Here is a 26,823-nt window from a genome sequence, read left to right as displayed (position 1 = left end):
GTGGGAGGTTGAGGCAAATCACCTGGTCTCTGGTTATGCGCAGCCAGGCACCAGGGTGGTTAGAAGAGCACAGGAGGGTGCGGTGCGTATCAGAGAAGCTTTGAAAACCAGTTTCATGACTGGCCAGGCTACGGTGTGAAAGTTCTGTTTGTTTCTCCTTGATGAAACCCCCCGCCCCTTGGTTCACCCTACTTCCCTGTAAGCTAACCACCCTCCCCTCCTCCCTTCAATCACCGCTTGCAGAGGCAATAAAGTCATTGTTGCTTCACATTCATGCATTCTTTATTAATTCATCACACAAATAGGGGGATAACTGCCAAGGTAGCAAGGGAGGGGTGGTAGAGGAGGGAAGGACAAGGCCACACAGCACTTTAAAAGTTTAAAACTTTAAAACTTATTGAATGCCAGCCTTCTGTTGCTTGGGCAATCCTCTGGGGTGGAGTGGCTGGGTCGCCGGAGGCCCCCCCACTGCGTTCTTGGGCGTCTGGAACTTGGGGAGGAGGGCGGTTGGTTACACAGGGGCTGTAGCGGCAGTCTGTGCTCCAGCTGCCTTTCCTGCAGCTCAACCATACGCTGTAGCATATTAGTTTGATCCTCCAGCAGCCTCAGCGTTGAATCCTGCCTCCTCTCATCACGCTGCCACCACCTTTCAGCTTCAGCCCTCTCTTCAGCCCACCACTTACTCTCCTCAGCCCGCCACCTCTCTTCCCGGTCATTTTGTGCTTTCCTGCACTCTGACATTGTCTGCCTCCACACATTCGTCTGTGCTCTGTCAGTGTGGGAGGACAGCATGAACTCAGAGAACTTTTCATCACGAGTGCATTTTTTTCACCTTCTAATCTTCACTAGCCTCTGGGAAGGAGAAGATCCTGTGATCCTTGAAACACATGCAGCTGGTGGAGAAAAAAAAAAGAGGCAGGGGTATCTAAAAAGACACATTTTCTAGAACAATGGGTACACTCTTTCATGGTAAACCTTGCTGTTAACATTACATAAATAGCACATGTGCTTTCGTTCCAAGGTTGCATTTTGCCTCCCCCCAACACGTGGCTAGCCCTTCCCCCCTCCACGTGGCTAACAGTGGGGAACATTTCTGTTCAGCCACAGGCAAACAGCCCAGCAGGAACGGGCACCTCTCAATGTCCCCTTAAGAAAAGCACCCTATTTCAACCAGGTGACCATGAATGATATCACTCTCCTGAGGATAACACAGAGAGATAAAGAACGGATGTTTTTGAATGCCAGCAAACATACACTGCAATGCTTTGTTCTACAATGATTCCCGAGTACGTGCTACTGGCCTGGTGTGGTAAAGTGTCCTACCATGGTGGACGGAATAAGGCTGCCCTCCCCAGAAACCTTTTGCAAAGGCTTTGGGAGTACATCCAGGAGAGCCGCAAATGCCAGGGCAAATTAATCATTAAACATGCTTGCTTTTAAACCATGTATACTATTTTCAAAGGTACACTCATCAGAAGTCCCTTCTCCACCTGGCGGGTCCGGGAGGCAGCCTTGGGTGGGTTTGAGGGGTACTGGCTCCAAGTCCAGGGTGAGAAACCGTTCCTGGCTGTCGGGAAAACTGGTTTCTCCGCTTGCTTGCTGTGAGCTATCTAGAACTTCATCATCATCATCATCATCTTCCTCGTCCCCAAAACCTGATTCCGTGTTGCCTCCGTCTCCATTGAAGGAGTCAAACAACACGTCTGGGATAGTGGTGGCTGAACCCCCTAAAATGGCATGCAGTTCATCATAGAAGCGGCATGTTTGGGGCTCTGACCCGGAGTGGCTTTTTGCCTCTCTGGTTTTCTGGTAGGCTTGCCTCAGCTCCTTAAATTTCACGCGGCACTGCTTCAGGTCCCTGTTATGGCCTCTGTCCTTCATGCCCTGGGAGATTTTGACAAATGTTTTGGCATTTCAAAAACTGGAACGGAGTTCTGATAGCATGGATTCCTCTCCCCATACAGCGATCAGATCCCGTAGCTCCCATTCAGTCCATGCTGGCGCTCTTTTGCGATTCTGGGACTCCATCATGGTCACTTCTGCTGATGAACTCTGCACTCACCTGCAGCTTGCCGTGCTGGTCAAACAGGAAATTGAAATTCAAAAGTTCACGGGCCTTTTCCTGTCTACCTGGCCAGTGCATCTGAGTTGAGAGTGCTGTCCAGAGTGGTCACAATGGAGCACTCTGGGATAGCTCCCGGAGGCCAATACCGTCTAATTGTGTCCATGGCACCCCAAATTCGACCCAGCAAGGCCGATTTCAGTGATAATCCCCTTGTCAGGGATGGAGTAAGGAAATCGATTTTAAGAGACCTTTAAGTCGAAAAAAAGGGCTTTGTCATATGGACGGGTGCAGGTTTAAATCGATTTAACGCTGCTAAATTCTACCTCAACTCCTAGTGTAGACCAGGGCTAACTTCACCACCTCAACCAAGCTTCACAATCGTTGTTGTGTACAGTACTAAATTGTTTGTTTAAAACTTATACTGTGTGTGTATATATATATATTTATATATATATATATATATAATATTTTTTGTCTGGTGAAAAAAATTTCCCTGGAACCTAACCCCCCACTCCCCCATTTACATTAATTTTTATGGGGAAATTGGATTCGCTTAACATCGTTTTGCTTAAAGTTGCATTTTTCAGGAACATAAGTACAACATTAAGCGAGGAATTACTGTATTTACATTGGCAAATCTATCTTTATGATTTTTTTTCCTGATACAGAACCCTGGAATAATTAATCTGAGGAAAACATGCAGGATTTATAAAGAACAGATAAAATTCAGACTACCCATCAAACAAATGCTTAGGGGGGCATATGTATATATATGCTCACAAACCCCAAACAGAGGGTCCCACTGGAGTCGGATTCCAAATGTGTTCACACGTGACGCGGTATTAATAGCCTTCATCTACCTTGTCTCTCCAATATCCTGGGACCAACAAAACTACAAGAGCACGGTGAGCACTGATAATGTCATTCAGGGAAGTGGTGTAGCTATGGCAACAAAAGACCTCCTTCTCTCGGAATATACTGCATCTATAGCTAAACCAGCATAGAATTAGTAGTCTAGGCGAGGCCTTAGTAAAATTCAAGTGATCTGTCTCTATATTTTTACAGTAGCACAGGTAATAGACCTTGGTGACATTTTTCAAATTAAATGTTTTTTCACTAAAAAAAAGATGCATATTCACGTCAACTGAAACATTTTGTAACAAATTCACCAAATTATTTGAGACATGAAAAAAAGTTCTGAAAAAGCAGAAATGTTTCATTTTTGACATTTTTAAAATGAAACATTTTGATTTTTTTTAATTCAAAACGACTTTAGAATTTTAGAAATATACTTCCACTTTATTTTCCAAAAGGTTATAAAAAAACACAAACAAAAATAAATGTTTCATTTTGGGTTGAACAAAAAGTTTTGTTTGACTAAACAAATGTTCTGACTTTTTTTTTTTTTTTTGGTTTGCTGAAAAATTTAAAAAGAAATATTTTGGATCAATCCCAAATGTTTTTTTAGGCTTGGCCACCAAACCAAAACATAAGTTATTTGCACAGCTGTAATAGCTAACATCCATTAGTTATCCCTCAGTGAAATATGACTTTTTGTCAATGAAGACATAACCTTAGGCTCATTCCCTACCACTGTGTTGATGTTTAGGACCTCATTTTCAAAGCTATTTTCAAAGCACCTAACTCCTGATGGGAATCTAAATACCTTTGAGGATATGGACCTCAGGGTATATCTACACTTAAAATGCTACAAAAGTGCAGCTGCAGTGCTGCATCTGCATCAGTGTTGCACTTCAGTGTAGGCGGGGTTTTCCTTCTGGTGTAGGTAATCTACCTCCCCAAGAGGCTGTAGCTAGGTGGACAGAAGAATTCTTCTGTCAGCGTAATGCTGCTGACACTGGGAGTTAGGTTGGTATAGCTATATCTCCCAGAAGTATGGCTTTTTCACACCCCCTGAAAGAAGTAGCTATGCCAATGTATGTTCCCAGTGCAGACCAGCCCTTAGTCCCAAGAAGCCTATCTTGGCTTGTGGCAAGGCTGACAAGCTTCTTTTAGCTATTTTTTGCTTCACTGGGGATAAAGAGGTCAACTAAAACTGAGGAGGAGGGGGCCCTCGGGAAATTTATGAGTGAAAGCTGCTGCTTAGTTACTCCTATAGCCCACAGGGGGTGAATCTGAAAGCACCCTCCGCCCCAACAGCCCAATAAGTCTCAAAGAGGGGATGCCACGACCCGTACTCTAGGCCTCCACAGGCCTTCTAAGGCCCATGATGGAGAGTTTGGGGACAGGTTAACCTAAGGTTTGCAGCAGGTGCATTCTGGGGGAAGGGCCAAGGACAAGACTCATTATGGATTGTAGGTTGAACTTGTCATAGGGCTGAAGAGCTTACATTGACTCAGGGAAAGGGGAATCATGGTGCATGGGGGAGGGACTCCCAGGGAAGTAGCCATGCAATGCAACAGCAGCTTTTCTGTTCCCATGGCTCTTGTCCTCCCGTGCAGGCCAGCGAACAGCAGGCCAGGGGGGAAGGGCGATTCATCCCCCAACTTTCCTGCCAGCCACATTTCCCCCGTTGCTATATATCTTAGGAAGGGACCCTCAATCCTGCAGACCTCATGGCTTAATTTTCAAAACTGCTGAGCACCTACAGCTCCATTGATTTCAACAGGAATTGGTGTGTTCAGTATCTTTGAAAATCAGGCCTAAAGAAGTAAGACATTCTTAGTTTTCATGGTAACTGATAAATAAACTCTTTGCTATGGACGAGTAACACTGTTGCCAACTATTGTGATTTTAACACGAGTCTTGTGATATTTAGTATTTTTGTGAAAGCCCAAGCTCCTGGACTCACTTGATCACAGGAGAATCTCAGCTTACATTAATAAAAAGTAAGTTTCTGTCCCTCCTGGTTACAGAGAGAAGATGGAAAACATGACCCCTAAAGGCTCAAAACAGCTCAGAAGCTAAATCAAAACACCCCAATTTTTTATTTAAAACAAACAAACAAACAAAAAAATCCCTCATGATTTTTAAGCAATATTGGGCTAAAGTAGTCTGAGTTTCTCAGGGCATCGCATGTGGGAAGAGTTAAGGTGGTCTGGCCACCTAACTGAATTTCCATGCTTTCAGAGGTTTGGGTTTCTTTTGAGTTTAACCTTCACTCTGGATTTCCAGGGTTTCCAACAGTTTGTTTATTGATTTCCTTTTGTTTTATGTCTACCTTTCAAGAATGTTTGTACACATAAACTACTGATACAGTCTAGCAACCCTAACTTTGGCTGAAAATGACATTTAAAATTGTTTTCAAACCAATAATCAATATGATGACAAATTTTTTTAATTGAGGTTTTCAGGTAAACAGCTTTGAACAGAAGCTTCAGTTTACATGGATATAACTAGGACAGAGGAAGTAAGAACACTCTAAAAACAATCAAAAAGCTGTACACACACACACAGCTTTCTGCCCCCACTGAGAGCCCTCAGGTAAAATTTTGGGATGTAAATAAGCAGGAAAAAAAAAATCTTTTCAGCACTTTTTTAAACCATCAGGAAGAGAACACAAATCCAGTTGTTTTTCCTTTGCAGATTACCTTTAATAGAGACACCTTCTTATTAAAAACAAGCAAACAAAAGGACATTTTCTGCCCAACCCAGAGTTCCCGGAAGCATTATACTTGGTTCCACTGGGAAGCAGCTGGTTATGCAGAAACTCTCTTCCCTTCTTTTAAAATACCTTTCATACGGGTCATAGGGGTTTGCTTCTTTTAGATTTCGTCTAAATTCCCAGATACTTGCAGTGAAATAAGAAAATTTACCATGTGGGGATGTCATGTTATAATATGTTAGTGCACTAATGATGTTGTATCATGAAGCTGTGCAATTCTGTAACATGGTTTAGTATTATTAACACAGGCAAGATATAATAAGTTTGAGGCACTGCTCTACGTTAATTATTAATATTATTACACTAGTACCTAGGGTCCCATTGTGCTAGGTACTGCACAAACACAGTTCCCCAAACAGCTAAACAGTCAAGTTAGACAAAGTATGGGAGGGGACTTGGGCAACAAGAGTTGAAAGTACCTGCTCAAGGTGACACAGCAAAGCCAGGAATACAATGCAGTCTAGTCCAGTGTCCTATTCATTGCATTTAGCACAGAGACATGACACAGTAATTTTTGATGTCTGAGATGGGCTGTAATTTTAAATCAAAGTTCTTTAGAAAATAAAATCATCTCCTAAAAAGAGTTTAGGAAGCAGCCAAACCAATTCACTTATTTATACAAGGAAAATGTTTCTAGCCCTCTTGATCCTCAAGCAATTATTACCCCTAAAAAAAAAACTTTGGGGCAGGTCCTTGGTGGGTGTAATAGCTATTGGAACTAAGACGATTACACCAGCTGAACTGTCCCTGTCTTTTTGGGCAGGGTAGTAATGTGTGTGCCTTTTGGACAGATTCAGTAATAACCATCACATATATGAAGTACTGATTTTATGAAAAAGCCTAATACATAAAGATGTAGCATTTACTGAAAGAAAACAAAACACAAAACTGACATTAAAAAACTCCCCACCAAACCCTTCCAGCAATGTCCAGTTACTGATTTAGAGGTTAGTGCTGTGTTCTGGAAAAAATCCAGGCACCATATGATTTCATGCACTAAAAACTTTAAACATTTCAGAGAAACATAACATATGACATAGGGTGTTTTTATTTAATGAATGGCTTTAAAAAATGGAGCCAGTGTCCCTTTCACAGATGTACATCTTGGGCCAAAAGCATTGCTTTAGAATGTGTCATCACTTGGGAACCTAAAGAATTGTGCTTGAGAAAACATTGCTAGAAAATAATATCCCCTTCCCAGAAAGGTTCACTTCAGACTTTGTAGAAAAACAGAACAACTCATTTCCACTGGATATAATTTATCTATTGAGAAACTTACTTAAAGGCACCAGGTTGCTGGGCACATAGTTAGAAAACTGTTTACCCTCATAGTAATAATAATAATGAATCATTATTATTAGCACTTAGCTCTTATATAGCACTTTACATCCTCCAGCCATTTTACAATCATGAAGTAGTTAGTCCTCACAATACTGCTGTGCAATAGTAAAATATTATTAGCTCCTTCAGGGGATGTGTGTGGAGATGCACTGGAATTTCTGGAAGCACATTGCACTTGACTTAGTGCTTGTCTTCACTGCTAAAAAACCCCGTCTTTTTACCTCAGAGTAACTAAATTGCATGAGCTGTTCTGACGCACAAACACAGGGAAGACCAGGCACTTCAGTTTTACCGAGAGGTAAACTCACCAAGGTAAACATCTTATATCCCCAGCTGGGATTGACTTTGGTGAGTTTACCTCACTGTAGAATGAAAGTGTTTGGTCTTCACTGTGTTTTTACTTTAGGATAGCTCCTGTGCATTAGTTTTTCCATAGAAAAATACCTGTTCATCAAAACAAACATTTCATGGGAGACGGCTCCTTTTGACAAATTTCTTGACTAAAACTAAAATTTGGGGAAAAAAGTTTTAAAATTGTTGAGACATGCCGTTTTGACATTTTTAAATGAAAATTTCGGTTTTCTGGTTGAAAACACCCTTTTCCCTCCAAAATTGAAGCTAATTATTGTACATTTTTAAATGGTCATTACTAAAACAAAACCTTTCAAAATTATCAAAATGAAATGTGTCAACTGACTTGAACCAAACACTTTTTGGTTCAGAATCGTTTTCAAAATTTTGACTTTTCATCCCAACATGGGACGGGAAAAATTTCCAAAACTTTGAAAATGTTTGTGGGATGGGAAAAACATTTCCTGCCCAGCTCTAACTGAGACTTTAACATGTTAGTTAAAAGTGTTAGCAATACACCATTTTAATTAACATATGAGTCGCGCCTTTTCCCCCTCAACCACTGATGCGATGGAAGAGAAGGTTTCTTGCATTCTCTAGCTGACCTTGCTCATCGATGGGACTAGCCCTAATGGACATATATAACGGCTCCTTTAATAAACCTAGATATGGCAGGCCAATTCAACCCACCATTCAGCATATATGCACTCTCTATGGCCCCAATCCTGCATACAATTAAGTATATGAGTAGCTTTATGCACGTGAATAGTCCCATTGAACTCAGGGGGACTACTCAGGTGCAGTATTGGGGCCTGTGTCTGGAATTATATTTACCCCATAATCATAAATTCCTTCGGGAAGGTAGCATTTTGCATGCAAATGGCTTTTTAATGGGGTTTGAATTATAATGAGCTCTCACAGCCTTGGATAGATCAAAAACAAGCTTAGTCAAATCATTGAAATAGATCATCCCCTTACCATTTTCTTCATCCTGACTGCAACAGTGCCCAGTAGAGTGGCTGTTTGATTATTCCCGCCTGACCCACACTTCCTAGATGAATTTAAAAACACAAAACAAAACAAAACACCAACCAAAAGATATTAAGTGGCTAGCTTAAGTATGCTTTGTCATTTTTGCAAGTGCCCTCCTAAATGTTAGGGGGAAGGGGCAAAATGAAGATGGGAAGCTTGCATAACCAGTTCCCAGAGTAAGAATACAATTGAGGGGCTCGGCTAACATTGCAGCCCGAGTAAGAGCTGAGAAGCAAAGTACAAGGTGGGAGATACATGAAAATCATAGCACTGCTCTGATCAGAACTCTAGATAAACTGTTCTCATTCCTTTCCTTTCTGTTTTTCTTCTCAAAGTTTTTCTTCATTTAATCCTCTCTTCCAGCTTTTGACTCATTTCTTCTACAACTGAAACACACACACACACACATACACTCAATCTTCAGGCGAAGTACTGGAAAATAATGGCTCAACAGCTCAGTTATGATCATTTCCAGCACGAGGCATAACTGAACGTCGAACGGGATTAAAAAGTACATCATGTCTCCTTCAAACTATTTATCTGAAAACCTCGCTGTTTTGCCTGTCGTGCCCTCTTTCTGCGGGAGGATGGCGCTCTGATATTTGAAGATCTTTTCTTCAGGGCTCTATAGTAGTTTTTCACGCTTTGCTGCTACTACAGCAGACGCCTGCCTCTCTCACTATTTGCTGCAGCAATCAGGGGGTGCCTGACTGTAAACAAAACACTTTAGATCATAGCAAGGTCGCTCCAGACACAGCCTTTCTACTTACAGCCTAAACTATTTAAGGTGGAATGATTGTGATTTATTTCTTCTAAGGGGAGAAAAATAAGAAAAAAAACCCTCTCCTGTTGTGAATTAGCTAATGAGCCTGACTCCAGCAGCAAACACTGGTCATAAAATGATAAGCAGGATGTAAGCTAAGAATTGAGTTGCTCCTTGAGGAAAGACCATGATAACTACAGGTCATTTGCAGATTTTCTCCAAAGAACTGCTGAACGCTCCAAATCATGTTTATCCCATACCTCTTGGAATGTCTTCTCATGTGAAAATGATTGCATTGCTGAGGCTACAGTCTTGAGTCTGCCCTGCTTTTGCACATCACACAGTCCTTTATACCAGTACAAAGCAGGTGTAAAATACTTCCACTCAGAAGGGTGGTATTTTATCCCTACTTTGCACCGATATAAATGACTGCAGCGTTACAGTCTCCTATGCTGCAAGGGCAACACGATCTTTTAGGATGGTTTACTTCTAGGGTCTCTCGTAAACGCCCAAGCTCCCACCTGCTTTCTTGGCAGTCCATTGGGTCTCTGGCTGAAAGAGGTGTGTGGCTCATTTAGGCCTTCTCTGTACTAGAAAAGTGAACCAGTTTAGCTAAATAAATTGTTAATCTGATGCAAGCCCCTCATGTAGTCAAACTAGTGCTCTTTTCTAGCATAGACCAGGTTCTAGATCTGGTGCTGTTTGGATGCTGAGTTCCTAGCTGGACATATACATGAATGGTTATCAGTTGTAACTTATCCAGGAAAGCGCCTGGAGTCATGAGAACGTCAGCTTTACTTATTTTAATTTTTAAAAGTAAGTTTTTAGACGTGTGGTAGCAGAGAGAAGTTGGAAAATGAAAACTAAGGGCTAAAACCAACCAAAACCAAACCAGAAGGCAAATAAAAAGGTACACAATTTTATTGTTTCATTGAAATCTCATAATTTTTAACATAATCTCATGGTGTATGTTTTTTGTTTGTGTTTTATTATCTTTTGGGTTTCTTTGGCCTGATTTATGATTTGTTGAATGACTGGGGCTGGCAATATTAAGACCCATCAAGCAGAATGGTCCAAGCATTAAATAGAAAACTAAGGCCAATACAATACAAAATTATGCCCACTTAACTGATGTCAGCATACAGCCACCATAGTTATTAAATCACTTGTGGGTCTGTGTGCACACTTGGCTCCTTGGGTCGGCAGTGCACGTCTTCACCAGGAGTACTTGTATGAATTGTTGTGTTAGTGTTGGCACTGTGGGACAGCTCCTGAAGGCCAGTAACAGTCAATGTAAGTGCTGCACTGATCTAATTACATCAACTGACTCTACAGTGCTTGGAGAGGTGGTGTTATTTAGGCCATGTCTACACTAGCACTTATGTTAGCAAACTTTTCTTGCTCAGGGGGTGGGAAAAAACCACCCCCGCGTGACATACATTTTGCCATAATAAGCTCGTGTGTGCACAGCACTATGTCGGTGGGAGATGCTCTCCCGCCAACATAGCTACTGCCGCTCGTTGGGCTGGTTTTATTATGGCAAGAGGAGAGCTCTCTCTTGTTGCCATAACATGGCCACATGAGCGATCTTACAGCAGCACAGGTGTATTGGTACAGCTGTGCCACTGTAATTTCATAAGGGTAAACATGGCCTAAGTCAGTGTAGAGAGGTACTTATGTGGGCGGGAGCCAAATTTAAGAGAAGATAGGTCAATGCAAGGCAGCTTACGTCGACCTAACTGTGTAGTGTAGACCAGGCCTAAAATTAGGAACTCCCTGCTCTGAAACTAATTTCTTCTAAGGCCTTGGGTAAGTCACACGAACCTCTCTCTGCCCAGGAAATCGGAATGATCATTGAGATTGAATGGGGCAAAAGAGGAAAACAGTGTTTTCCATCTTTAGTTTTCCTCTTCCTTCCTCCAGCCTTACTCCTGGTGTTGTGCAATGACTATTATTTTTATTACATCATTGCCTTAAGGAATGTTCACTGTGAAAGCTTAAGCAGCCCATTAAAAACTTTGGTCCCAGAGAGAGAGAGAGAGAGAGAGAAAGTAAAACAAACCCAGTTGCTTCAAGGTCAGTTGAATCCTCTTTCTCTCCTCCAGTTAAACTCTGGGGGCTCTCTGCTTAAAATAGTTTGTCCAAAGCAGCAAATCTGGTGGTGCATAGGCACACAGAAACAAAACCGAATTACAGTGAAATTATATCATGTTGTGCAGGATAGAGGGGAACACAAGCCCCAGAGACTGGGATCTTTCTGTTCCCATTACAAAGGCAAAGGAGTACGTACACCCTTCAGCAAGGGCTGGTGGCAGCGTCCCCGGGGGCGCTCTTAATCTCGGAGGATCCGATGTGGTCTGGAGCCCTAGCAGAACCCTCCTCCACCCCTGACAACGGGACCTCCCGTTCACAGGCAGGAGACGGCACGGGCTGTGACCAGGGCCGGGCAGGGAGCAGACGGTGTTAAAGGTACGCAGTACCAGTGGTTATCGGCTCCGACCCTGCTGGAGCTGACTGAGGCGGTGGGCGCGATTGCTGGAGCATCGAGCCCGTCAGCCCAAACACACACTGCAGAACTAGGCTCGCTCACTCACGGCGATCTCAGCCTCCGCGAAGGATGCGGGAGCCCCTGCTTCGGCTACTTCTTTGCTCGCTGGTTAGCAGGAGGTGTCCCTGCTGGCTCCCTCCTTACTTACACCTCCCTAGCTCGCTCCTTATCTGGCGGGCCCGGGGGTGCCGTAGTACCGAGGGGTCCCGCTTCCCCCTCCCCAAGCTCGAGATCCCCGCCCAGCCCCAGCGCCTCGCCGTGAACTCCTGACCTTCCCGTCTCCAGGGCGAAACCCTTGGCGCGGGGGGCTGCGAAGCGCCGGCTGCAAGAACGAAGTCAAAATGTAACCAGCCGCCCCCCCCCCTCCCCATCCCCCCCACGCCTCGCTGCCGGCCCCGCGGCAAAGCCGCTCCGCGCTGAGCCTCCGCCGGCCCCGCTTGCGGCAGGGCAGCTGGGACCTTCGCAGGGCCGCTGGCAGCGAGAGACGAATGGCAAAAAGCGGTTTGCCTCCATCTCCTCCCCCCACCCCGCTTTTCACAAATGATGACGATTAAAGCGGACTGAGCCCGAGAGGTGGCAACTGAGGCCGGGCCACCTTTAGAGCGGGCTGTTTGGAAGAGGTGAGGCGCACAGATGGGGCGGCGCCCTGCGCATTAACCAATGGATCGCCTCCGCTGTTTAAATAGACTTGTAATGTCAATCATTTTCTTCTTCGTCAGCCTCCCTTCAATCGCCATATTGGGCAACTGAGAAAAGGGCTCGTCTTTTCTTGTTTTTTCCGTCGTCTTTTTTTTTTTTTTTTTTTTTTTTTTTTTTTTTTTTTACTACACGGCAGCTTTGACATCGGCAAGGTTCGCGAGCGCAGTTTGGATCGGGGGAGCCGCAGGCTTCGCATCAGCCTGGAAGTGGGCTTGCAAAAGGGGGCTTGGCTTTTCCCCCATCCTCCGCTCTCCCCAGCGTCCGCTGGATCTGCCCCGGGCTTTCTGGTGAATATCAGGGGTTCTCTCCCCCCGGCCCGTGTCTTATGCAAGTGTTTGTTGTTGTCTCTTCTCGAGGAGCGGAGATCGAGTTTAAAAAGAAGAAGAAGAGACGAGGAAGGACATATTTTCACGTAGCGAAAGAGAAAAACACCCACCGCCGCCAGAAGAAAGAGGGTGGGGGGAAATGTCAAACGTTCGTATTTCGAATGGGAGCCCGACCCTGGAGCGGATGGAAGCCCGGCAGTCGGAGTATCCCAAGCCTTCCGCTTGCAGGAACCTCTTTGGGCCCGTGAATCACGAAGAGTTAAACAGGGACTTAAAGAAGCACCACAAGGACATGGAAGAGGCATGTCAAAGGAAGTGGAATTTTGATTTCGAGAATCACAAGCCCCTGGCTGGCAGGTTCGAGTGGCAAGCGGTGGAGAAAGGGAGCTCGCCCGACTTCTACTTCAGACCTCCGAGGCCCCCCAAAGTGGTTTGCAAAGCTGCCACCCATGAGAGTTTGGATGTAAATGGAAACTGCCCAACAACGGTGATTGTAGTCGGTTCTCAGGGAATCTCAGAGGACACTCACTTTGTAGATCAAAAAACTGATGTATCTGAAAATCAAACGGACTTAGCAGACCAGTGCACTGGGCAAAGAAAACGACCAGCCACGGATGGTAACGTACTCTTAGAAAACAAAAGCTTTTTACTTTCTGTGCTGTATCCTTGTCAGTGTTAGTTAGCGCCGTATACCTCCTTCGCATATACATCGCGCTCATGTCCTGCACACGGTAAACTGTTCGACTGGTTTACTGGCAGACAGCGTTTCAAGATTTACCCCTCCTCTTAGCTTAAAAACCCAGGACGGTCTGTACTCTCGGGAATCTTAAGTTAAATTGGCTTCTGGAGTCCATGGATCATTTGCAGTCAAATGCCCTTAAACTAACACCTCCTTCCTCCCCCCCCCACCCCGACCGTAGTAATCGCTTTGTGAATTCTGCATCCTTTTGACTTGATTAAATAGGTACAAGTTTCATAACACATGTGAAGCAAAGTGTAGAAGGATATTTTGGACAAAACAAGAAACTTGTATCTTTATTTAAGCAAAGAAACAACTCTTCTCCCCATCTCTTTCGTGCAATATTTATGACCCCTGAGGGTCATAAATATTCAGGGTCCTCCAGTCCCCCATGCAGAGCAAACATCTGGCAGCAAATGTAGAAAATATCAAGTTTTCACTTTTCTTTTTGTTTCTTTCAATGTACCCCTCCTAGATTCTTCTCCTCAACCTAAAAGAGCCAACACAACAGAAGAAGAGGTTTCAGAAGAATCCCCCAGTGCCAGTTCAGTGGAGCAAACACCCAAGAAATCCAGCCCAAGAAGACGTCAAACGTAAACTGTTTAGGTGGGTTCCCATTACAACGGTGGGGTGTTTTTTTTTCAAACCAGTGTAACTGAGTAAAGCATTGAAGGACTATGGAAGGGTCCACTCTGAGGCCATTCCAGCATCTATGATAGTAGTTTCTCTGAAAAACTTTGTGGGACTTGGTCTTTTTTTTAATACGCCTTCAAAACAGAATTTCCAAAGGGCTTTAAAATAGAAGTCTACAGATTAAATACATCTTGTCACTATGCTTTAGGAAGACTATGCTACACTTTGCGGGGTAGGGGAGAGGGAGTGTAAATGAGTGAGTTTTTATTATGTGCCATTAATAAACAATACCTTCGCTCTGGTTTAAGATTTGGGTCACTTAAGTAAGGAGGAACCTCTTACCAATTGTATCGGGCCCATGCTGGTAGAAGGAATGAGTTTCAAATACGTTCTTTCTGAACTGTATTGAACTTTCAGATGAGTATTAATGGCTTTTCCTATTGTCTTTGCACATACCAGCAAACTTTAATCGTGAGACATATAAGTAAATAAGGACTGTAAATCAAGAAGCTGAGCATTTTCTTTGTATCAGAACTGTTCTTTTTTGTTATATTTATTTATTTTTCTACGATCACACACATTGGGATTTACAGTCAGCACACTGCGTTAAGGAGAGGGTGTTTTTCAACGTAAGGGCCTGGGGGTCGTACATTTACCGATGGTTTCAAAGTAGTAGGGGTTAAAGGAAAGAGCTTCCAAACATGATCTGCGATTGTGCAGAACAGATTAAGCTGTAAAGCAGAAATTAAACCAAATTACCTCTGCTGCGGTAAACAATCCAGGAACACGTCAGCATGCATGTGTATGCAAATTGTACTACTACCGTCTGTTTATTTGGGTGTTTGAAGGGGAAACTAATGGTGTCGGCAGACAAAAAAGAAAAGGAGTGGAGTAGAGGAGGGTTTCCTGGGCTGTTTATTTTTATTATTGCAACCCAAAATACGTTTGAGTTTAGAAAGATAGAAGATCAGTTGCAAACGAATATTGCATTAATCTTAAATATGTGGCTCTGGGTCAGCCATCAGACTCCTTGCAAAACGGTTTACTAACACAGCATTTATACTACTTTTAAAAAGTGAAATATGGGGCGCTCTGGAAACATGTTCACTTGGTCTCAACTCTGTGTGGGCCTGCTGGATTTAAAAAAGCTATGTGTGGATCAGCAGCCCTCCATAAGGGTGGGGTGGGGGTGAGTTTCCCTTGTTTTTAAAGGAATATGGCCCTCTTCTGCTCATATACTACTGATTACTGGTCAAAAGTTTTGTTGGCACCACACCCAATTTTAAATTGCTCCATCCCCAACAATTAGGGCAAAGAATGCCAGTGATTGATTTAGTTTTTAAATAGTGCCTTGTGTGTCATGATCTCTCCTAGAGCAAAGCAATCACATTTCTTTTGGCACTTCTAATACCTTCCCTTTTTATTTTCATTACAGATTTAAGAATATGCATTTCCTTGTTCATCGGATGCCTTGGTGGTTGATGAAGGGAGGAAGATGTAAAGTTATATATATATATAAAAATTAAAATACATATCGTTGATTCTCCATGGGATGGAGATCCTGTACAAGCACTGAAAAAAAAAAACAAAAAAATAAACAATAACACTAAAATTTTAGGCACTCTTAAAAAACCTGCCTCTAAAAGCATTGGATGTAGCATTGTGCAATTAGGTTTTTCCTTATTTGCTTCATTGTACTACCTGTGTATATAGTTTTTACCTTATGTAGCACATAAACCTTTTTGGGGGGGGAGAGGGAGGGGATGGCAAAGGGTGACCAATTGAAACTTGCATTCACAATCTAGCAAGCAGGGAAATTTATGAAGAGAGGCAGTGTAGAGGTTTTCTTAAAAAAAAAATATTTAAAGATGTATTGTCTCTTTAAGTGGGGTCTACAATGCCTTTTTTTTTTTCTTTCTTTTTTTTTAAATACACCATAATGCTAACACTGGCTACAGCAGACTGTTACAGGCTGCTTGTGAATTTCTACTTATTACATTAAGCTTAAGAGGTGGGAGCTCTGTTTCCGTTATGTAGCAGCAAAAGGATTTTTATGTTCTGCAACTTCTTAAATCTCTTAGGATAAACCTAAAGAATTTTGGAGTAGTTCCATTGACTCCAACTATTACCCATAACATTGGCTGGATATTTTCAAATGAATCTGGAGAGTTCATATTCCAAAACAGAATATTGTTGATTACTGATCTCTTTTCCCTGATGTTCATGAGTGAATGAAAAGGGACACTACATCTTTAAACAGTATTTCTACACTGCCTGTGTATCTGTATGTAAAAATAAAAACATAAAAGTTTGAAGTGTACCTGTGTACATAACTCTGTAAAGACACTGAGAAATTATACTAACTTATTTATGTTAAAAGATTTTTTTAATCTAGAAGAAGCTATTTTTTCCCCATAAAGCCAAAGTGGCATGTTTTGTGCATTTGTAAATGCTCTATTTGGTAGACTTGTAGGGTTTTTTTGTTTGTTTCTGTTTTTTTTTTTTTTCTTTTTCTGTTAATTAATATGGCTGTGCTGAAAGGATTGCAGACTGAGCCAAGTTTAATATTTTTTTTGTAATGCGTGAGAAAAAATTGCCAATTGTTTCACATCAAGCAATCAATAAAGAAAACTGCCATATATATGAAATGAGTTCTCTGCTGTGTGTTTCAATTTCATTCTTTACCTGGCCCAAGAGGAAGTAGATTACTTCAAGTAATACAGCAGGTTTCCCTCTGTGTGTCTAAAGTACAGGGAAAAGTAAGGAATAAAGATACAGCATTATAAATATATACATTCCTCAGGCCCTGTGTCATAATTTACTGTTACTTCTACCAGTAATAGGCATTATCTCAGACTACCCGGGAGCAAAGGCCCTCAACCTCTTGATTCAATGGGGGAACTTAGCTTCTTGAGTCACACTATTTTGTTTAAAAACTATACTTTTGAAATCTTAATCCAAATAACATCTGGTCATAACATACTCAAATACTGGACCATAGCTTGCCATTAGATGTCACAGGATTTGGCCAACTGTATGTTAGACCTAAGCTGTTGTTAAGGCCCAAATCCTTAACGGTATTTAGGCTCCTAACTTCCACTGAAATCAATAGAGGTTAGGAGCCTAAATACCTTTGAGGATCTGGGCCTTAAATCCCTCAACAATCTATGCCTGGAATCTCAGCTTTATTCCCCTCCCTGCATTTTAAAGAATTTTCAAGTTCTGATAGGACTGTTTCTGAAAAAACACTTACATTTACAGCATCTTACCAAATATATCCATTTCCCTTGTCCACACAAAATAAGTGAATCAACAAAAGCACAGGCTTCTGCACATATAAAAACCCCCTGATAATTACACTGACTGTAGTAAGTACACAACTGGGTTTGCTTTTAGTATGTTTGTGCTTCTAAATTATCTCCATGTTTGTAGAGCAAACACATCGGTTTTTGTTCCATACAGAGAGTTAACCTTAGGAAATATTCTATGATCTATGGCTATGGCCCTGATCTTGCACACACTTATAAAAGTGCTCAACATTACTCACCTGAGTAGTCCCATTGAAACCATTGGGCCTACTTTCCTGCTTAAAGTTGAGCATGTGCATAATTGCAGGGGTTGTTTGTGGCATCAGGGTCTCAAGTAGGAATGCCACCTGTCCAGAGCACCCTCAATATGTCACACTAGTAAGGCTATTCTCTCTGTTCTAATATAGAATGATGCGCAGTATAGGGTGAATTAGGACCTAAACAGAAGTGGTTTCAGATAGGGATAATGTTTTTCATCTGATTTTAAGCTGCTTCATTACAAAATCCTATGGAGAGCCAGTTTCCTGTGGAAAGGAACACAAACCTATGCCAACAGGTAAGGCTGCTATCTCCTATTAATCTTGTTGACACAAAACCAAAGGGGTTGCATCACCACAGGAAAAGAGCATTAAACAAAACAACTTGCATGCGAATCATCTACTGTAAAGAGGAAGGTAAACTGAGGTTTTTATTAGTAGATCTAAGCCCATTTAAAACTAAAGGTGATTAGAAATATTTCATTAGTTCTTTCACAATTGCTCTTTCAAACTTTTCCATTGCCAGGGATGGAATCAGCACGGGTTAGCAAAACCTCCCATCTCTTCAGGAGGTTGTTTTTGGGGGGCTTTCCCAGATACCTTGAGCAAGTCTGTGCCTCAGTTCCTCCTCACTTTCCTCTCAGCGCTGCGGGGGGATGCACTATGTGAGCATTGCCAGCTCCTTACAGGGCAAGCCCTATAGCACTGTAAAGCTGTATTGTTCACACTGCATTTGCCACAGCTGCATGCCTGGGCCTGTTCACGTTGATCAGCTATTGACAGCGTTGGCACAATCACTTTTTCCGAACATCTGGCTGACCATACATCCATGCCCCCTGAACCTACGTGCAACAAAAAAGCCCCAAATCTCAGCGAGTTGAAATTTCTAGCCGGGCAGACGCACCTACTTAAAGAGTCCAATTCACTTGCTGAAATCCCCTATTAAGCAAGGTCCTGTTATTTATTCCCTCCCCGCCTGGGCTTTCCCTCTCTTGCTGCCTTAGCTTCGCTTAAAATACACTCGAGGAGCACAGGGTGTGCACTAGCCCTGTAATTAAAGGCAGGAGAGGAAAACCGAACCGTTTCTCCCCAAGGACAGCAACTCGGACCAGCCGGGAAGAAACCCCGACTTCTGAATCACTGAGGCACGCGCTCCCCGGCTCTGCATGTGCTTGATGCGAGGCAGATGCCACCCGAGGACTGCGACTGTCCCAGGTCTGGGGAAAGGGAGTGGCCAGTGTTTGTTTCTCCCGTGCTTTTCCTCGTCTGACGGCTCGGGATCGGTTTCAAATCCCCCCCTCCCCGCAAGCCTGTGGATGGCATCCAGCCGCCTGGATGGCCTAACCTGCTTTCGCCTCCAAAATCTTAGGGTTTCAAAAGGTCTCCGCACGCGGGGTTGATAAGAAAAGCCCTAAGGTGAAGCGCACCAAGAGGGCGTTTGCCAGGAACAAAAGTGGCCATGGATGGGAAATAAACACGCAGCGGCTCCTCCCTGCCTCAGCCTGACCCAAGGGACAGCGCGAGCGAAACCTCGGCCCGCCTAAAAAGAGCTTGAAACGAGTGGGAAGGGAGGGAAGCAGAGGTGGGTGAGGCTCACGTTTGGGGGTAAATAGGGTGGGATCCGTAGCCCGGCTTCCCCGACCCAGTCGAGTAATTGTCCGGTTCTGAGCAAGGAGAGGGGAGCGGGGTGCAGCGGGACGAGGGATTACTTTGCGGGATGGGCGTGCAGGATTTTTTTATTTTTTTACTATAGCAATACGGAACGGCAGGCGATGTTTAGAGCTGTGCGTTGCAGGAGGGGCCCTCGACAAGGAATCCTGAGCGAGCGATCATTTTCACCTGGGGCCCGTCAGCACACCCTAGCTTCAAAAATCAAAGAAGAAAAAGAGCCCCCAAATCTTGGAGTGGAGACCGGTCTCCCAGACCTGTCGAAAAAGAAACCCACCGTCTTCCAGAAAACAACCCAGCACCGATCTGCAGAGCTTCGGGCCGTCCCTGGGTTAGCGGCACCCTCTCTCCTTGCTCACATGCCCCCCCCCGGGGGTGTGGGTAGGGGGAACGAATAAAACACACTCAAAAGTGATCTCACAATTCATCTTCCCCTCTCAGTAACCTTCCTCCCTTTGGAAAAACAAAGCAAAACAAAAAACCCCTTCCCTCCATGCACCGGCAGGGAAATGCAAATCACAAGCACAGAGAAAAGACGAAGGCACGATTGCATCATTGTAATATGTCCCCCCTCACCCCCCTCCTGCCCCCCAGCTCGAAAAGTGTTGTTGCAACAATCATGGCGTTGTTTCAAGTTGCCCCCCTCACTCCTCCACTCCCCCCCCCCTAAAATCAGCGGGTTGATGTGGGGAGGCGACTCAAGGGAGGCACCTTTGGAAAGTTGTGTGTGTGTTTTTCTTTTGAAATCCAGATCGCGCTGCAGTTGCGCTAGGAGGGAACGCTTGGCGGCAGGGGGAGGGAGAGGTGGCTCATTCTCTCTCGCTCGCTTTTTTCCCCCTGCTGGCCGTGCTTGTTGTTGTAAACTGGATTGGCGTCGGCTGAGCCCAATGAGCCTGTGCTGGGGGAAACAGCCCATCGGCGGAGCGGCCATTGGGGAGATTTAAGGTGGACCTGTGGGATCAGCCGGGCCGCAGCCGCGAGCGGCTCCAGAGCCCGCCCGAGGGACGGTGGCTTTGCACCAGCTAGAGCGGGGCTCATTTACATACACTCCCTGATTGGCCTGCCGGGGCAGTTCGAATTCTTCTGCTGCTTGCTTGTTAGCTCGGCGGCGTTTTCCCCTTTAGCTGGCTGGAGGCAACCTTGCCTCGCTGTCTTTCCCGGGATGCCATGATGACCAGCAGCTCCCTGCTCTAACCCTGGTGGGGTAGTGGGAGGGAGCAGCCATGCTGTCACTTACACACACATACACACACACACAGTGTTTGTGTGTGTGTGTGTGCGTGTTGTAAAGCGGCTGGCTTGGTTTGAATCTCAATCTCAAACTCCGGAGATCACTCCCCATTCAGCCTGATGCAATATCACCCTCCCCTTCCCCCACTCCCATTTCCACTGCTGCGGCAGAGTGAGGACGAGGGGGTGCTAAACAAACAGCCAAGAATTCGGCGAATGCGATGTTGCACAATGTGTCAGGGAAGCAGTTTAGCAACCTCTGGCAAAATCAATATACATAGGACAGGAGGGAGTCTTATGGCGATAACATTTCACCAGCAGGGTCCTTCTGAGGATGGCTGGGAGCCTCCCCCCCCCCACCCCGTCCTGCTTGTGGGGAGGGGGGATAAGCACGACTCCTCTACACTGATCAATTAAATGAAGGGGTAGTTTTAAAAAAAAATGAAGGAGTGAGATTTTACAATGTCACATTGGAACGCAGAGCAAAACCCTAACTAGGAGGCAAAGATTTGTCTCCCTCTGGTTTTGTTTAAATTGCCTTAAAATTAATCGAGAGAAGGGAGTCTCCAGAGGAGGGAGAGGGGGTGGCGGGAAGAAGCAGTTTTCTCTGTAGCAAAGTTTCTTTGTGTGTGTGTGTACTTTTCTGCCTTCAGGATTTCTTTTTTAATCTTGACAAAACCTGTTTTAGAGGGAAGAAACATGGTCTAGTGGTTTAAGCACAAGACTAGAAGCCAGGACAACTTGATTCTTCAATTTCACATTTACTGTTTAACCTTGGAGAAGTCACTTCAACACTCTGTGCCTCAGTTTCTGGAAAATGGCTAAAATACCCTCCCTCAGAAAGGCACTGTGAAGTTTACATTGTTTGTAAAATGCTTTCAGATCCTTGAATAGAGACTGCAAAGTCTTGCATACTGAAGGATCACACACGATGGATACCACATGAACCCGTCAAGCAAATCCACAAAGGTTCACTTTGCAGGTCCCTATTTGCATCTTTACTAATTTTAAATTCCCCCTTTATTTCCTTTACTTCATTTCAGGAAGTTGTTTTCCCCTCTCTGTATGAGAGTATACCCACTGCTGTAATGCACTCCAACTCTGTTCTACCTCTTGCAGCAGTGTTTTGCCATATTCTGAAGGATGCTATATAACAATGAAACATGTCTTATCCCAGAGTTTGGGGTAAAGGTTCTGCAGGGGAAAGGAAGATTTTATTATCTAAATCCGTTTCCTCACCCCAGCCAGAAAAGTAGGCATATGATGGGTTCCTTAACCAGAATTGACTTTAGGATGACCAGGTGTCTGGTGTTTGACTGGAACACCCACTCGAAAAGGGACCCTGGTGGCTCCAGTCAGCACCGCCAACTGAGCTGTTAAAAGTCCGGTCGGTAGTGCTGCGGGGCTAAGGCAGGCTAGTCCCTACCTGCCTGGCACCGCGCTGCGCCCTCTGGAAGTGGCCAGCAGGTCCGACTCCTAGGTGGGGAGCAGGGCCACGGGGCTCCATGTGCTGCCCCTGCCCTGAGCACCAGTTCCGCAATCCCTTTGGCCGGGGGCCTGCCTTAGCCTCGCTGTGCTGCTGACTGGGAGCTGCCCAAGGTAAGCCTGCGCCCCACCCCCCTGCCCCAGTTCTGTGAAACTTGGAGCCCCCTCCTGCACCCCAACCCCCTGCCTCAACCCACAGCCCCCTCCTGCACCCCAGAGCCCGCACTCCCAGCGCAGAGCCCTCACCCCCCCCCCGCACCCCAACCTCTGCCCCAGCCCAGTAAAAGTGAGTGAGGGTGGGGGAGAGCGAGCTATCGAGAGAGGGGGAATGTAGTGATCTGGGAGCTCGGGGAAGGGGCAGGGCTAGGGTGTTCGATTTTGTGCGATTAGAATATTGGCAACCCTAACTGACTTGTACATCAATCTGATAATTTCACTAGATCATATTTGCACAAATTTGACTGGGAGGAAAAAGTGCGTCTTATCAACACACATACTGGCAGCCATTTAACCATGGACTTGTTCACCGCATTTCTCCCACTGCCAAATCTGCCTCCTTGGTTTTCTCCCCATTGCCCAGCTTGCATCCTGCCCCCCATCATTCAGTTTAAAATTTTCCTTATTTTTTGCCTAACTGATTTAAGTCTCTTCACACAACCCCAGATTATTTTAAAATCTAAAACAAAAATAAATGAAAGTGGAATAAACGTGAAAAAATGTTGCTACTTTATTCTGCTCTGGTGGGAGGGAGGGAATATACTCTCCACTAAAATTACTAAGCTAATTTATATAAACACCTCTGAATAAAGAAGTACACACTCTTCAGATTGCTGTTCCAGTACGATTTCCTCTGCCTCTATCTGAAAGAAAAAATAAAGTTGGGTTACCACTATAAAAGTTACTAAAGGAAACACTAAAAGTTACTAAAGTTACACAAAGAAATAAATTACAGGTAAAAAATACATCTGTTCATATACTATGAAGAGCTACCCCACCCAGTCCTCCCTCATTACCATCTAACTGTTCCTTGGCTACAGCTGCACATAAGTACAGAGATGTCTGGATATCCCTGCCTCTCACAATGAGACCCAGCACTCTCATCCTTAAAATTCTGGCCTCCTGGGGAGACAAAAGGAAGAGGGAAAATTAATTGTCCAGCAAAGATGACATTAAAATTGCGAACAAGTGAAAATTAAGCAGATGAGAACTAGCAAGAGGTTTCCTAAATCACATTGGTCCAGATCTGACATTTAGGCACTAACTCCCAATGATTTCAGTGGGAGTCAGGTGCTTAATTTCTTTGAGGATCTGGATCGTCGAGTCTTCCAGGGTAGATAAGAAGCCTATTATTTATTACAGTAGTGCCTAAAGGCTCCAAACAGTGACTGTACATACATAAAAGAGTTTATAGTCTAAGTGTATAAAGAGAGGCAACATGTGGATACAACAGACTGTGGGGAGCGTAAGGTGACAATGAGACAGAAGACCTGGACAAAATATCTGTCAGGGTTTCTTCACCATACTCATAGACTCATAGAGTCATAGATTCATAGATATTAAGGTCAGAAGGGACCATTATGATCATCTAGTCCGACCTCCTGCACAACGCAGGCCACAGAATCTCACACACCTGCTCCTGCAATAAACCTCTCACCTATGTCTGAGCTACTGAAGTCCTCAAATCATGGTTTAAAGACTTCAAGGTGCAGAGAATCCTCCAGCAAGTGACCCGTGCCCCATGCTAGAGCTGAAGGCGAAAACCCCCCAGGGCCTCTTCCAATCTACCCTGGAGGAAAATTCCTTCCCAACCCCAAATATGGCAATCAGCTGAACCCTGAGCATGTGGGCAAGATTCACCAGCCAGATACGCAGGAAAGAATTCTTTACAGTAACTCAGATCCCAACCCATCTAACATCCCATAACAGGCCATTGGGCCTATTTACCATGAATAGTTAAAGATCAATTAATTACCAGTATCATGTTATCCCATCATACCATCTCCTCCATAAACTTGTCGAGTTTCATCTTGAAGCCAGATAGGTCTTTTGCTCCCACTGCTTCCCTTGGAAGGCTATTCCAGAACTTCACTCCTCTGATGGTTAGAAACCTTCGTCTAATTTCAAGTCTAAACTTCCTGATGGCCAGTTTATATCCATTTGTTCTTGTGTCCACATTGTACTGAGCTTAAATAATTCCTCTCCCTCTCCAGTATTTATCTCTCTGATATATTTATAGAGAGCAATCATATCTCCCCTCAGCCTTCTTTTGGTTAGGCTAAACAAGCCAAGCTCCTCGAGTCTCCTTTCATAAGACAGGTTTTCCATTCCTCGGATCATCCTAGTAGCCCTTCTCTGTACCTGTTCCAGTTTGAATTCATCCTTCTTAAACATGGGAGACCAGAACTGCACACAGTATTCCAGCTGAGGTCTCACCAGTGCCTGGTATAATGGTACTAACACATCCTTATCTCTACTGGAAATACCTCCCCTGATGCATCCCAAGACTGCATTAGCTTTTTTCAAGGCCATATCACATTGGCAGCTCATAGTCATCCTGTGATCAACGAATACTCCAAGGTCCTTCTCCTCCTCCGTTACTTCTAATTGATGCATCCCCAGCTTATAACTAAAATTCTTGTTATTAATCCCTAAACGCATGACCTTACACTTCTCACTATTAAATTTCATCCTATTACTATTACTCCAGTTTACAAGGTCATCCAGATCCTCCTGTATGATATTCCGGTCCTTCTCTAAATTGGCAATACCTCCCAGCCTTGTATCATCCACAAATTTTATTAGCACACTCCCACTTTTTGCGCTGAGGTCAGTAATAAAAAGATTAAATAAGATTAATAAATACACCATGAAGCAAAAGACCAGGCCACCAAGCCAGGCTCTCAGGCCCCAATCCTCAGTGGTATTTAGACACCCAATTCCCATTTAAATCAATGGGAGTTAGGCACCTAAATACCTTTGAGGATCTTGGCCTTTTCTCCTTTGCAGGATACCTTTAACTCTTTTAGTCCTGGTCTATACACAAGGGTTGCACTAGTATAAATTTCCTTTTGGCGGAAGTAGGTTTTCACACACATCTTTCTCCAGTTGATGCATCTTTTAGTTAAGTCAATACAGCTGTAACTCCCTTTTTTTAAGGGTGCAGCTGTTGACTGGTGGAGTTAAAATGCTGCTACATCAATGTGGATGACTACTTCCATCCGAGTAGGTGCATTGGTGCAAGAAGTCCTCTCACAGCTGCACCACAACCTGGAGAATTGACCTGTCTGGTAACCTTTCTAACCTCTACTGCCCAGGGCTCAGGCTGACCAGAAGTTCCCCTTGGCTTTAAAAGGTCTTGCTAAATCACCCAGGCTACATAAGCAAACTATAAGAGCATTTTGCTTCTTACCAAACAGATATACTGCCTTGCGCATCTGCTTGGACCTAAAAAGGAGATCATGGACTCTGCTGGATTCTGGGATGAGGAAACTCATGTTGGAATATGAAAGTCTACAGCACCTCTCAGAGTAGAAGGTCTTTGGGTCTGATCCAATGCCCATTGAAGTCAATGGAAAAATTCCTATTGGATCAAGCATTGCCTGTTGACATTGGATCAGGTTCAGCGACCGGCTTCAGCCTACAGCAGGGTTCCACGGTGAGTGTGTTGTCACCTGGAGCATGAGTTGCAGATCGATAATGATTGTGTAATCTCAGATGTGGAGATTAGCAGTTATGTGTTACATTGATCATGTGCTGAATGTCCTTCCTCTCCTAGTTACCTGAGGCATTTAGCACCTAACTGTTGGATTTTTTTGAAAACATATTTACTGATCACCTTCAATGTACATTTAATGTTGATGGGAAATGCTGATTGACTCTCCTTTTTATTCAAAGTCCTCTGTCCGCAGGGCAGATGCCGCACGGGCAGTGCCAGTACAGGCTTCCATATGCTGCCCTCCCAATATGCTGGCAGTAGTAGACTAGTGGGCGAGGAGAGTTACCTTCATACCCTTCCGACCTGGGCCTCTCTTCTGAGACTGCCAGCAAGGGTTCCAGCTGCTTTGAGTTTGCATATTTTTTTGTGATGTAGACCCCATTAAGAGATGGATCAAGACCAACAATTCATTTCACGTAGGCCAACAGAATAGCCATTAAGTTGTAAAGGCTTTCAGGCACTGCTGATTATCCAGATTTAAGCCAGTGACTTATACAGGAAAGGCTCCATATCACATTACCAATCCCCTGAACTACCCTTGCATGGACTAAAGAGTTCTTCAAGCAAATCGACCATATCCCTGCTGGGAGCAGTTTCAGCAATACCCCTTATTCTCCTTTTTCACTGGCGGGAGACACACGCATTGTTTTGGGGTCTGGGTTGGCCTTTTCTGCTGGATGAAAAGCCTGGGGTTAGTGTTGTAACATTTTTATCCAGTAGTTTGCACTTTGTGGACTAAAGTGCTGAACAGTTCCCAGCGGAGCCGACAGGCTCACTCACTTATTTATTTTATTCTGTTTTGGGAATGCTTTCAAAAGGGAAAACTTTTTATATTATTATTTTTTATTAGTGGATTAGTAGAAGAGAGACCTCTACTGGCTAAACTAGTGGAGCTGCTATAATTTTATTCTCTTGCACACTTCTGCCTTGTGACTCTGGTTTTAGACATAGGCTTTCTTTCCATTCAGCTACTTTCTGAATTCACTGCTGGTCCACACAAGTATCCTGAGGAAATGTAAGAAGCTACGTCCGACATTT

The 26,823-nt window shown here is 44.1% G+C and overlaps 1 protein-coding gene and 1 long non-coding RNA gene across 3 annotated transcripts; one reads left to right on the top strand and one right to left on the bottom strand.

The window, feature by feature from the left end:
* Window positions 1–294: 294 nt before the first annotated feature.
* LOC144269579 (uncharacterized) lies at window positions 295–12,068 on the bottom strand. 2 transcript variants are annotated; one of them, XR_013346957.1, is made up of 3 exons: window positions 11,997–12,068; window positions 8,361–8,433; window positions 295–2,077 (listed from the first exon to the last, which is right to left on the bottom strand). It is a non-coding gene; the product is annotated as an uncharacterized LOC144269579 (long non-coding RNA). The 2 variants fall into 2 exon arrangements; XR_013346958.1 differs by having other exon boundaries at window positions 295–893.
* Window positions 12,069–12,534: 466 nt separating this feature from the next.
* On the top strand, window positions 12,535–16,770 carry CDKN1B (cyclin dependent kinase inhibitor 1B). Its single transcript, XM_077825354.1, has 3 exons — window positions 12,535–13,367; window positions 13,965–14,095; window positions 15,558–16,770. The coding sequence occupies exons 1-2, from the start codon at window positions 12,890–12,892 to the stop codon at window positions 14,084–14,086; spliced, it is 600 nt and encodes a 199-aa protein (XP_077681480.1). The 5' UTR covers window positions 12,535–12,889; the 3' UTR covers window positions 14,087–14,095; window positions 15,558–16,770.
* The last annotated feature ends 10,053 nt before the right edge of the window (window positions 16,771–26,823 follow it).

This window comes from Eretmochelys imbricata, chromosome 1 (assembly GCF_965152235.1).
Source record: "Eretmochelys imbricata isolate rEreImb1 chromosome 1, rEreImb1.hap1, whole genome shotgun sequence".
Classification (NCBI taxonomy): Eukaryota; Metazoa; Chordata; order Testudines; family Cheloniidae; genus Eretmochelys; species Eretmochelys imbricata.
This window is presented reverse-complemented; position numbering and strand designations above follow the sequence as displayed.

Excerpts from the sequence above, each read along its gene's own strand:
- CDKN1B (XM_077825354.1), top strand. The coding sequence starts at position 12,890 with ATGTCAAACGTTCGTATTTCGAATGGGAGCCCGACCCTGGAGCGGATG. Across the intron at positions 13,368-13,964 it reads AAAACGACCAGCCACGGATG|ATTCTTCTCCTCAACCTAAA; the intron begins GTAACGTACTCT and ends TACCCCTCCTAG.